Genomic DNA, 14,006 nt, shown 5'->3' with positions numbered 1-14,006 from the left:
AAAAAAAATGGAAAGTCAATAGATTAAAATTCAATGATTTTTTTTAAAACTCTGGAAAGACTGAAACTTAGTAGTATATACACCTATATTGCCCGAAAGCTGACAAAATGACTGGATTGCGAAAGAATAACTAAGAAATTTGTTTAAAATTTGTTTTTTAATATTTTTTATATTATTTACAGTTATATAACAAGTTATTAGTAAATATTAACAATAAGAACAATTTATATTTTGTTCAAAATGTCACAAAATTCTAAGAAATTGTGTCATTATATTCGTCATTGTTTTTCTAATTGAAATTAAAAAGCAGTCAAAATGACTTCCTTGGGCAATCTAGTGTTAAAAATGATAATTATATTTTATAAAACTTAAATAAATTGTATTGAGTTAAATAATGATAATGAATACTGAAGTATATCATTTTTATTAGGGACAAGCAAAGGGGTGAAGAATCTCTTTAAATGTTGAATCCTTATTTTGCATGTTAAGTGGAGTAATACAAAAGCATATTCAAAGTATTCATTCCTTTTTTTCATTATTATTTTAGCATATTTAAGGAACAAAAGTGCATATTTTTGAATTTTTTATCGAACACATTAACATTTCAAAGAAATAGTTAAATACTTTGGAATGGTTTAATTAATTTCAGTGAAGGGCTTCAAATATTATTTGACATTTTGTTTTAAAAAACACACACAAAAAAAAAATAATAATAAAATGGTTTATTGAATATCGAGTAGAATATATATAATAATGAAATACAATTGAATTAATGCATTTTTGACAACAAAAAAAAGTATAGAAATTGTTAAAGTGTTATACAACAAGACATTAATATGAAAAGGGGAGAATCAACTAAAATTTGAACATTGTATTAGTCATGTTATTTTTGATTCATGACATTTAAATAAATGCTTTGAGAAGAGGCTAATTATTTCCTAAATGAATTTGGTAACTGATTTAAATTTTCCTTTAATAGATTTCACTGATGGAATTGGTCACAGAAAAAAAACTGGCTATGATGTTAGATCTGGAGATTGGGAAATGGTACAAACCCCTTTTAATTTATTATTTGTTAGTCTAAATTATTTATGATATAACTATTAATTATTTGTCACTAAAATGAATACATTAAATAGTTGTTAAAATTCGAATGAATTGCTCCAAAATAGACATTTCTTCTCCGCCCTTTCAGAGTGAAATTCTTTCCTCTGTTCTGAATGAAGCCGATATTACGAACCTCTTTATAGAAGATCTGAATGCTCTAAACTCTTTTTAAAATTCTTATAAAAGACGTTTTGATATAAAATTAAAACTATCTTGCAAAAACCCTTTGTGGGTCATCAAGTAGGATAGGATTGTTGTTAAAATTGGAATGTTCTGCGAAAATAATGTAAAATTTTTCATGTTTAAGCTTCATTGTTTTCAAGATACAATTAAAAATAAATATTTAAAGGGTTTTGATGTTAATTTTCATTTTTTGTAAATCATATATCTAGAATTTAAAATTTTATTTGGTGATTACTTATATAATAAAAATTCTATTATAATTTTTACTCATTAAGTTTGAATTTATTTCAACTTTTTGAATAATACTATATAAGGTCATAAAAAATGATCCAAAACAGGCATATATATATATGGGTGATTCTCACGAAATATGACAATTCACTGTCCCTTGCTCCAAGATCAAATACTATAATACTAAAAGAACTTTTTTTTTAAAAAAAAAAAATTAATAAATTGCATTGCTGTTAGCAGTTTAAAATGACTTTGCACTAGCATTGACTGTTTTGTATAGTTAAAAAATTTAATTGAACTTCAAAATGTCATTTTCCTGGCATGTCCCAAGCAGTGTTTCTAATAATAACTAGCTTCAAACTTCCCGTAAATTTTTCAATGTCTAATTTTTTTTATTTCAACCGTTGTAAGCATTTCTAGAATATACGCAAAGGGTATTATTTCCCAAAACTTCTTTTAAAATAATTTTTTCTGTCAATAATTTGTTTGTCGCAAGAATATCTGTCATTTTCCTGGCTACTTTTATTTAGTGGTTTATAATCAAAATAGATAGTCAGCAATCAATATCTAATGTTAATAGATTAATTAGATACCCTCCTATATGTTGCATGAATAAAGAACCAATTTTCTGGATCAAAATCTATTTCAAAAAATATTTCAAGATGAGTAGGTTTTTGTGTTGTCATTTTCCTGGCTTCTTGAAATCATTAATAACATAAACTATATAGATTTATCTTAGTTATTTTAAGAAATCCTGATGTTTTCTGCAGAATGTAAACGTTTTAGGTTAAAAAATGTTGTATAAGCTTAAAAATAGGAATAAATCCAAAAAGTTATTTTAATTTTGTTATATGTATTTTAAATTAAGTTTAAATAACGCACTATCAAATACATACTTGAATCTTTTTTATTGCTAAGCCTATAATGTTTCACAATTTTTAACTCAAGCATTATGAAATATAAATGCAGTAATATAAAAGAAGCAAGTTTATTAATCTTTTTGTTTTCACATACATTTATTTACTATATTTATTAAACATATATATTTACCTATTATAAAATTATAATCAGTAAATATTTATAATCAGTAAAAACTGAAATTCATCTGACTTTTGACTTCAATAAGAAACTGAAATAAATATTTAATGGTCTTTTATGTTTTTGTAATAAGATTAATAGAAAGTGAAATTAAAATTGTGTATAATTATAAAGAGTATCAGTTACTTGTACCATTTTTTTTCTTCAAATAATTAACACTACGAAAATGATTTCCTTTTTAGATAAATAATTTTTTAAAAGTTCTCTTATAAAAAGTTTTAGCTCATTTTTTTTAAAGCCGGAAAATAAAACTGTTTAGATTTGTTAATGTATCACTTAGTAAAAAAAAAAAAAAAAAAAATTANTAAAAAAAGAAAAAAAATGTTTCTTTTCAATTTTTTTTAAGCATATGAATTAATAATAATAACTTGTTTATTAATGTATAAAGCATGCAACTATATTTGAAAATTGATCTTTTCAGTTTATATAATTTAAATTTCTATTTGATTTAATTTCATTAAAATATTACTTTTTGAAAAAACCCACTTAAGTTTTCAATAGTACTTAAAAACTACAGATTTGTGTTTCTTTTACTTTACAAATACTTAAAACTTAATTATTTAAATCATGCAACTCTATTTGACAAATTTATGTTGCCCAGTAAATTATATAAAAATTAAATGTGCATCAATAAGTTTTAATAAAAAAAAATTTATTTTCGCCCACCCAATTAAATCCGGGCGGGTTCTTCATCATGTTTGAAATTAATCATTTTCAATGCTTTTTTTTTCTATAAAAATTTTTTTAAAGTTTCGTTTAGTTACCTACATCCATAATTTTTTTTTATTGTAAGAGCGATTTCGTTGCTTTTAAAGGCTACATTATGCTTCGATATTTTTAAGCCGACACTGTTTCCAGACTTTGATCTAAATTTCTATCCTCTTCACTCACAAATCCATAAAATGATTTTCTTTTTCTTTCTGAAATATAGGTTTAAATTTTTAAAATTAAAATTTTTGAAGAAAAACCATTATCTTACAAATACAGATCTGCGGTTATTCATTTAAAAATAATCTCAAAGAAACACAGAAAACAAGCCTAAAACACCGCTTGGTTTTCGTAAGACTTTTTATTATGTTTTCTTTGAAATGACGCATGTGTAAAAACTTTTTTTTCCAGGTGGGTGATAATTTGAAAGAGAATGAAACCCCCCTTCAAACTTATAACAGACTTCAGTTTGAAATTAAGAAGCTTTTTGAAGATGTTAATGCTATGAAAGTAAGTAAAGTTTGGACGCTGCCAAAACTATTTTAAAATCTTCCATTAAATTAAAAAAAATTTTTACATTCACTTAGTTTTTTTTTTCTTAACTCATCTTAGTATGTAGTTTTTCTTTTTGTGTAAAAGTATTCTTGTAGTGTAATATAAGGTTGCACACAATCTGCAAACCTTGAATGTAATGTTTTTTTTTTGTCTTCCTTCTTGCATAAATTTCATAAGTTTAACTAATGCCAGTCCAGTTGTTCCCATGCATTTCAGATAATCAAGTAATCCGCTTACCCTGTGGCAACATTTTTTTGAGCTACCTGCGACAAAACTCTGTAGCTCTAATATATTTCTGCGAGATACTTTAAATAATAACAAACATATTTGTTACTAATTTAAAATAACAAAAACGTTGTGTTTACAAAAAAAAAAAAATCTTAATTAAGCATGTAATAATTTTTTATTCTAATATTATGAGTGATATTCTCGCATTTTGTTGAGGGGGAAGCATTAATTATTTCCTTCTTTGCATTTTGTAAATAAGCATCACAATGAAAAAAGTATTTAAAAATCATGGATTCCGTAGTAGTAATTGCGAAAAAATTATTGACGACGAATTCACTTTGATCGGATTCCTCGAAAAAGGATTACTCAAATTCTTTTCGAGCTTGAGTTGCTGTAATAAATAATATCGTATAAAAAATATCAAATTTAAAAACTATGGAGAAATCAGTAGCAATAACAGCGAAAAAATCGATAGAATCATTGCATTAAAAGTAAATACACAAATGCGTGGTGCGAATTTCCCATATTGTTTGAAATGTATCGTGATATTTTAAAACAGCGGGAAAATCAATATCAATAACTGTCAAAACTACAATCGATACATTACATCGATTTACGATACTAACGCCATAAATCATGCACGCCAATTTTACGTGCAAATTTCTTGAGAAAAGAAAATTAAAATTTTTTACTTTTCAAAAGAAAATTCTTTCTGCAAGAACTCTGTAACATTCTGCAACAATGTCACCATGTTGCTGTGATTCTGCTACGGGGCTCGCTTATACAAATAAAATTCAAATTTCTTCATTTAAATGGTTAGTTGTTTCCATTTCCAATTGCATAAATAAAAGGTACTGAAATGTAAGAATAGGTATATATATATATATTTTTAAGAAATGTTTCATCAGCTAGCATGGATTTTCCATCTCTTAATTTCAAAGATAAGAAGGCAACAGATGGTCAATTAGGACTTCCTGCTCATTTGCAGTTCTAACTAGAGGTTTAAAAATTAGTAAATAGTTTAGAAATTAATGTAATAATAGTTTAATATATTGAAGTAATCAAAGGGATTTTACCTTGACTCACTTCTGTCACATATAGTTTAGAATGTAGAAAGGTGATTTCTTTCACTCTGTATTATATCAGGGGTCTGTCCAGACATTTTGTGAAAGGTCATGTTTTTGTAAAATTGTGAAAAAATTACTCGTAATTTGTGAATATAAAATAAATGTTAAGTCACATTCTTTCAACCAGGGTCCTGCTTTTGTGAATTTGTGCAAATAAGGTCCTATTATTGCAAAAAAAAAAATTTCAAGGAGTTTTTAAATTGTAAATAGATAAAAGATTATGCTCAACACTTTAAAATTGTAATTTTAAAAAATTACATTTTCAAAAATAAACAGCAATTGCTGCTACTAAATTAGAAATGCAATATACAAATATTTGGTATTTAGCCTATACTGCTGAACGCAGAATGTTCATTTTGGACGAATAATGGAAGAAGCATCTGCCGAAAACAAAACTTAATTTGTTTACATCTGAATTTCTTTTTTCTTCCCCCTGGGAAGGATTTATTCAAGTAACAAAACAATAATGAAGATAAAAAAATTTGTGAAGGGCTTCCGTATAAAAGATAAATTATTTTGTGAAGGATCTGTTTTTAAGTTAAAATATTCTGTGAAGGGTCAGTTTTTATGAGAAGATATTTTGTGAAGGGTCCGTTAATTGACCCAAATTTCTTCTAAACAGACCCCTGTATATATTTAGTTTATTTAATCGAAACATTTTGCTTTGCATTAAATACCATTAAAAAGTCATTAAAATTTTGTGCTTAATATTGAATAATGCACTCCCATGTTCATTCAATAACCCGTCTAATTGAATAGAGTTGTCTGGAACCAATAGTATTCCTTTAAATGAGTTTAACTGTATTTGACAAAACTAAAATAAAAAATAAATGAACTACTCTTACTAGTTAAATTATTTTGAACGATAAATAATTTAATTTTGTAAACCAAAACTGCTAGCTGGAAAGTATTTAATTACCTACACAATTAAACAAAATGGCTGTAAAATTTTCAGGAAGCTTTTTTGATTGTATAGAAATGTTGAGTAATGGAAAAATCCAGATGTTGAAAATACTGTCAGCTGTAAACTAAATGAGTTTTAATTTTAGGAATCATCTGATAAAGGAAGTGAATTACCTCCAATAGTCCTTTTTCAACAGATTGAGGATCTTCAGAAAGAATTGCAAGAATTTCACATGGAGAAAGTTCTCGGTTCCGAAGCTATTGCTGAAATGTCTGATCCCCTAGGATCTTTGCACAAGTATATTCTCTCACTTATTCATAAGTTGTTTGTAATGTTAGTGACTTTTAATCTATCAAGAAATGCCAAGATTCAGTCTTTGTTTATGGAAGAATTATGCTAAAGTGTTGAGGCATTGATTTAGAATTACACATTCTTTTTCTGGAGAGGGCCACAAGGGAAAAAAAAACAAGGCAATTTGAGAACTGAGGAATTTAGTTTCATTTAATGATAACTTACAAATTTATTCAAGGTGTAAAAAAGGCTTGACTGCTTTAAAATTTCAAATATATTTTGAGAATCATTTTTTAAAAAAAATCTAAAGCATGTGTGGAGCTATCAACAATGTCAGCCTTCATCTATGAAAAGGTGCTCTAACGTAGAATAGAGTGAACATGTCTCGGAATTGTATTTTTGTAATGGTAGTTACACTATAGTACTCCCCCACCAGAATTTTACCTGTGATTTAATGAGATACGACTAGTTAAAAGGCCGGGAGAACTGTATTAAGATCACCCGTACTTTTTGCTGATCGTGAGAGCTGTATTAAGTTCACGGTCATGGTTGCTCTTGTGTTGCCGTTAGCAGTCGAGTGTATGCAGGTCAGCATTGTGTGTGATCAAGACTGAGTAGCTACAGCGTGAGGAGGTGGATAATGTTGCAGTCACAAGTAGCTGGTCAACTGTTCAATGTGGACCATCCATCGCAGTAGGCGTGTTTAAATCAAAGTGGGAGTTTCTGTCAAGTTAGGCATATTCAAATCTAAGTAAGAGTTTCTGTCAAGGTAGGCGTGTTTACACCACGTCCGGGTCACCAATGTGTAGAAGGTAGTTAACGACAATGTCAACCTTCATCTATGAAAAGGTACCCCCAAGTAGAGTCTAGTTAACATGTCTTATATACCAGGGAATTGGAATTGTATTTTTGTAGTGATAGACGCACTACTACGTGTTTAAAAAAAAAGTATAGTAGAAGGATTTATTTCTAAATGGAAAGTGTACATGAATACAACTTGTGTACAGTGAGGAAGGTAATAAAACAAATGCTTCTATAGAGAAGTTTGAAATCTTGCTTCTATTAATAAAGATTAAATGCATAATCGTTATTTAATTCTAAAATATTATACAATTTTTAGGATGAATTGATTATTGCACAAAGGAATAACGAAGTTATTGATCAATTAACATATAAACTGAATTTATTTAAGTTAGCCCTTTCTTCCAACATGTAAAAATCTAGTTGACTTTATAATAACTACTTATTCAGTTTTATTTTCATCTTTGTCAGCCTATTCAAATGTTACTAATGTTAAATGTTCAAAAATTATCGCACAAATATTTTAATAATTAAAAAAATGATTTCATTCTAGTTTCACTCTTAATATTTTATCCGAATAAACTAAACGTTCGGCTGCCTCCTTACTTAGCCCAAGCCAACTATCTCCACAATTGCTGTATTTTTTGTTTCTTTACAGTTTTCTCAGTTTTTGTTTCTTAATTATTAAATCAAAACGGGAATTTTTGCCACAGTGGAAAAAACTGTCCCCATTTTAGAATTAAATTTCTTCCAACCCAAATCAAAGAAACACTTTTTCAAGTATTAAAACTATTTTTTAAGTAATTTAATGATTGCAATATGCTTTAAATAATATTTTCCCAAACTGTTTAATATATCAATATTAAAAATGGAAGATTAAACGGTAAATATCCGTGAACCGCATTTTTTTTTCTGAGAGAATTCTGTAACTAATTGAGAACATTATTTTCTTAGATTTTAAAAGTTAAGCAAAAGTTAATTGATATATTTTTTTCTATTTGTTGTAATGCTCAAGAAAATTTCACCTTTTTCCTGTAAATAAGTTTTTAAAAGTATATTTGTATTTAAAGTAATTTAAGATTGATCTACAAATATTGCCTTGTTTAGTAGGTAAGTTTAGAGACACATGAAATTATAACATAAATTTTATTGAAAGTGCTTTAATTGTTTTTAGTAGAAAAATATTGGCATTTCCTTAAAATTATACCACATACATCTATTTGCATGAATTGTTTTGAACACACATTTAACAATGTTCCGCATGTTGCCAGGCAGTTGTCCACTTGTAAAGATTTTCAAAATTAATGTTAACATTAAATCCAAATTTTATTGCATTCCATTCTGGCAAATCTGGCACTGCATTTTCAACGTTAACAGTTTATTCTTCTTTACTAATGCCTTCAACCTCTTGTTCATCATCTTCACAACTATTCTTAAAACCAGTTTTTTAAAACCATTTTGGATAGTTTTTAGACACATTTCTCCAACCAAAACAGTCATTCTGATAGCATCTAACATCTTTACATTTGGAATAGAACTTATTTCATCCATGGCATCTACAAATTTGCGTGCCAACTGTTTTCTATAATTCACTTTAAAACTCCTAATTATCCTTTGATCCATGGGTTGCAATTTTGAAGTAAAAATGAATTTCTATTCTTAGCCTTCTTATCTATGTTGAAAAGCTAACCTCTGGTGGTCACTATTCATTAACCCCTCACTTACTGCCAGAATCATTGTATTCCTTTCTAGTTAATGAAGTGCAAGGATAGTGATTGAAATTCCAAGAAACACCCCCAACCTGTTAATCCCTACTTCCTGTAGATTCACGAAATTCATCTCTGCCTGCAAGTTCTACTGATAAAGAAAGTTTTGACATATATGCTCTATTATTAGAAATTCCAGAAACGGAGGTTTTGAAGGGGAAAAAAAATTGACATAAACATGGAAAATACATAGATTTTAGGCAGGAAATGTGGGGATTTTTAGAAATTTTGAGATATAGAGGTTTTTGAGGTAAATAGGTTCGAGATAAACAGGTTCAACTGTATTCACTAAAATTTGCTTACTTGTAAAATGACCAGAGGGCGACTTAAACAAATTTAAAATTACATAAGCAAATTGAAATATAACAAATTGAAAATTGTATGTCTGTGACTGCTCGATTGCCACTTCACTTGTTGCATGTTTTATTATTATTACGTTTTTTAAAGAAATATGAAATTATAATGAATGTTCTTAAGATTCATTTCACGCATGTTTCTGAAATTTTTCCTTGTTTTAGAAATGAATATTGTAATTATTGAATTGAGTGATGCTATGTAAAAAGGCCAGATGCAAAATTTCCTTAACTTTCTTGCAGTATAGTACTTGTAGCATATAAGTGTTTTGAATTCAATTAATTACTTTAAAGTAATTTTTCTATTTTGATTTAATTTTATATTTAAAAGGCTAACAAAATAGTTAAATGGTTACAAAATTGAAAATTGAATCGCAGAACATGGCCAGAACGGTCATTGCACACCACTTTCCTGTTATGAACTTTCTTCTTGTGCGCCTGTGAACTTTTATTTATCTAAATTTTATCTTTTCTAATAATTGTCGAGAATTGCATAAAATAGCTATTTCAACTTATATGAATGCAATTCCAATAATTTTCGAAAAATCGCTTGATTAACATGAAATTAATGTAGGATACCAGCAATGGGTTGCAATTCTCATGCTTATAATTCGTATGCCTATATTCTTATGCTTATGTTCTTATAATTCTTATTCAAATTTTTAAATGCTGTACTAAATCATTTGGTTGAAATAAAATACAAAAATAACATTGCATACCTGCAATGTATAATGTAAACAATTTTATTGGAACAGAGATGATTTTTCTCCGAAAAAAATCTGGATTTTTTGCTAAACGTGATTCGGAAGCTTTCGGAAATCTGTGGTCAAGAAGTTACGAGAAAACATTGATCACATATATGTATAAAAATTCTTGTATATTTTATTAAAAAATATTAGATCTAGAATTTGTACTTGGCATCTCTTTTATTTGTAAATATTTTTTCTGGTAGAATAATAAATGTGATTAGAGATAAAAGTAAACCTTATAATTATAGTTATGTATAACTAACTATTCATTTAAATTTACGAAGACATAAATTTTTTTGAAATGCATCATCAAAGAATTTAATCAAGAAAATTTCAGGATTTTTGAGTTGGGCTCACAATTACCCCTGTTGGAATGTCAAAATTAATGTGTAACAATAAAATTTTGCTTGCAACTGGCATAGTGTAGGGATTTTCTTTTTTATTGTTATTCTATATTTTATCCTTAAAAAGTTGTATATTTTTGCAGGAAACTTGTATCACAGCTGGAGGTTTTTAAAAGTTCTCCCGCACCACCTGAGAAGTCTCCTCCCCTCAGTACTGAAGACGCTATAAAATACGAACTCTTTGTGAGACCCGATCAAGACAAATTGGAACAGTCTTCTAAGGTAATGNTAAATATATATATATATATATATATATAAAAACTAGATATTAAAATATTTTTTCCGAAATTAAAATACTATTACCATAGCTGCCAACTCTACTGAATTTTTCCAATTTCTCCTGGTCTACTGGTTTAATTAAAATTCTACTGTTTAATGTACGGTTTTGAAAATTCGCTAAAACTGAGTAAGTTTCCTAACAAAATCTCTATTGAAATGGAATTTTTGTACAGATTATTGCTTGCTTGCTCAAATATTTATTTCTAATAGATAATGAAGTGAACCTCATTTATAGAAATCAGATCAAAACTTCTTTTTTTTAATAAAATGTTCAGTTTATTTTTATTCAGAACTCTCTTTTAAAATGAATTTAAAAAGTCTTTTAACTAGCTTTGAGCCTTTTAATATTTGAAATTATGATTATACATAATACATAACATTTCAAGCATGTTTAATGTCAATCATAAATGGGAAATATTGCAATTTTTCTACTTTTCTACTATAAAAATCCCTGAAATTCTCTATGTGTAAAAAATTTAGTACATTAACATTATACAACACTATATATAATAAATTGACATTATTTTGTAAAATCTACTGGATTTTTTTCTACCCATGTTGGTAGCTATGTATTACACTCTTTTAATGTATTTTTTTGTAATTTAATGTAACTTTTTCTAAAATGAATGTAAGAAATTTATATACAATTTCTCTTTATTGTCTATGGTTAATATAGGAGGTACACAACCTTTTTGGAGTAAAGGGCACAACAGGTGAACTAACGAAATGACACGCCCCTATTTAGTCATATTGGCCGCAATAATTTAGTTCAAAAATGAAAAAACTGATGCTGTTTTTAAAAAAATTTCTCATTTTATCAGTAAAATTATCTATAGCATAATAAATAAATAAAAAAAACACGAAGAAAATTAAGAAAAACAATAAGTTTTATTTATTGCACATAAGCTGCAAGTAAATAGAATTCATAAAATAAGTTCAAAATATAGAGAAAATAAGGGAAAAATTACAGAACAATGAAAGAAGGGGAAAAAATAAAAGAAAAATAATAATAAAAATAATAAGAAACTGGAGGAAAAAAATAGATCAATCAATCCGAAAAAAAGGACAGAAATTTTAAAAAAAATCCGGAAAATAAAAGATATAATCTTTTAATCAGCTCACATGATTATATTCACAAAAAAGAGTGCTTTCTAATATTGTATCAATATAGCCAAAGCAAAATATATCAATACAATAGTGTAAGAAGCACTCAAAAAATTTTGCAAAAAAATTGCAACAAATAAAATATCACGCAAAAACAGAAAATAAAATATCACGCAAAAACAGAATAAAACATGAAACAAAAAAGCGAGCAGCGAATTCAAATGAACTTCTTACATGAACGGGAAATTTTTCAAAAATGATCTAAAATATTTTCGTAACAAGATTGCCAGATTGCAAAAATTGAAAATAAAAGCGCAAATTGAGGTAAAAGAGTAACGAGAGGATTTTTGTATTAAAGTCCGCTCTTACTGCATTACTGAAGTGCATTTGATTTGTTTACCAAGGATGGGCCCGAAATGGATGTGCGCAAGGTAATATTATACTGGATAATTTAAAGAGTTGACAATTAATAATTATAGAAAATAAATATTTATTTAAGAAAAAAAGTAGGAAAGAAAAAGAAACATGAATTGCCTGTTTTGCATATATTAGCCACAGATTTGCACATGGTAAAAATTATATAAATTAACAAAGAATTTTTTTAGTAAATAATTTAGGTCACGGATTTGCCCGAAACAGATTTGCACATGAAAAAATTATTTAAATTAACAAAGAAAATTTTCAGTAAATATATCTACAATAATATACAATTAACTTAATGACTTTATATAGAATTTTATTACTTTTGTTGGGTAGCCATTGTTTTTTTATCAAATTTTGAAAGAGTTTATCTATTTGTTTTTTGGATAAATAAGTACTACTACATATTCTTTTAATTCTATTCATTTCATTAAAAGTGATATTTAAATATATTTTCATAGAAACATTAGAATTCCAAGTAATTAGTTTATTTATATTGAAATTAAAATAATTTCTTTTATCGTATAAATCAACAAAGCAAATATTTTCTTTTTTTTATAATACCCAAATCCAAAAATTTGAAATTAATATTATCATGATTACGAAGCAAGATTAATTCCTCGAGGTAAATATTATTTAATAAAATAGAATAATCTTGGAAATTAAAGATAATTAAGTCATCAATATATCTAAAAACAAATTTAATACTAAGAGTATAATTTTTTTCATAATAATGCAAAAATAAGTTAGCTAAGAGAGATGAATAATTAGATCCCTGTGGTATTCCATTAATTTGAAGAAAAATATCCTTTCCATTGTAAAGATTATTACTAAAAAGACAAAAATTAATCAGAATTTCCCAATAATCAAAATCGCAACAGAGGATATTTTTAAAATCATAGTAATAATTCAAAAGTACATCTTTAGTTTAGAAAGGGGAATGCTATTGAAAATATCCTGGAAATCAAAAGTCGTAATAGAATTAATTTTATTATGTTTAATGAAATCTAAAATCGGTTGATTATTAGTGATAATCCAAGAGAAACCATCTTTAGTAATATTGTTAATAATCTTATTTAAGTAGTCAGAGAAAATGGTGCCAGGTTTAGTTAAATAAGTATTAGACCCACATGTGATAGTTCTAAATTTTACTGGAATTTTATGAAATTTAGGACTGATAATTAAGTAAGGAAATTGCATATTGCTAATTTTAATTTTTAATCTCTTATATAAAGCAAAAATTTTTTAATGATAATATTATTATTTAAATTACTAAGTTTAAAATTTTTACTATTTTTTAATTCTGTATTTAAAAGTTCAACATAGAATTTTTTACAGAAGATTGCATGATTATTGTTAGCTTTGTCTATGGAAGTAATTACAAATTTTTTTTTGAAGTTGCTTAATTGATTGAACAATTTTAGAAAAATTTGTTGAATTGTTACTGTTATTCAAATTATCCTTATTATTGAAAACAAATAATTTAAAGTAATAATAAACACCCCACTTCCTTTCTGTTAGCATACCAAAGGGTAAAGAGAATCTATTCGATATCTTTAAACAAAAACTATTGAGATCATTAAGAAGGTATTGTTTTTTGAGTGCTCCTCACACTATTGTATTGATAGATTTTGCTTTGGCTATATTGATACAATATTAGAAAGCACTCTGTTTTGCGGATATAATCGTGTGGGCTGA

General features: G+C 26.8%; 1 protein-coding gene across 1 annotated transcript in view; it reads left to right on the top strand.

Moving 5' to 3' along the window:
• Nucleotides 1-979: 979 nt before the first annotated feature.
• The window catches only part of LOC107445530 (dynactin subunit 2), a gene marked incomplete at its 5' end in the record, with an annotated part of 24,424 nt that continues 11,397 nt past the window's right edge, over nt 980-14,006 (top strand). The window contains 4 exon segments of the mRNA XM_043050136.1: nt 980-1,047; nt 3,739-3,837; nt 6,287-6,438; nt 10,589-10,727. Coding sequence (XP_042906070.1) covers nt 980-1,047; nt 3,739-3,837; nt 6,287-6,438; nt 10,589-10,727 — 458 coding nt within the window.

Source organism: Parasteatoda tepidariorum, chromosome 4 (assembly GCF_043381705.1).
Source record: "Parasteatoda tepidariorum isolate YZ-2023 chromosome 4, CAS_Ptep_4.0, whole genome shotgun sequence".
NCBI lineage: Eukaryota > Metazoa > Arthropoda > Arachnida > Araneae > Theridiidae > Parasteatoda > Parasteatoda tepidariorum.
The sequence above is the reverse complement of the archived record's forward strand: the minus strand, read 5'-3'. Positions and strand labels throughout refer to the sequence as shown.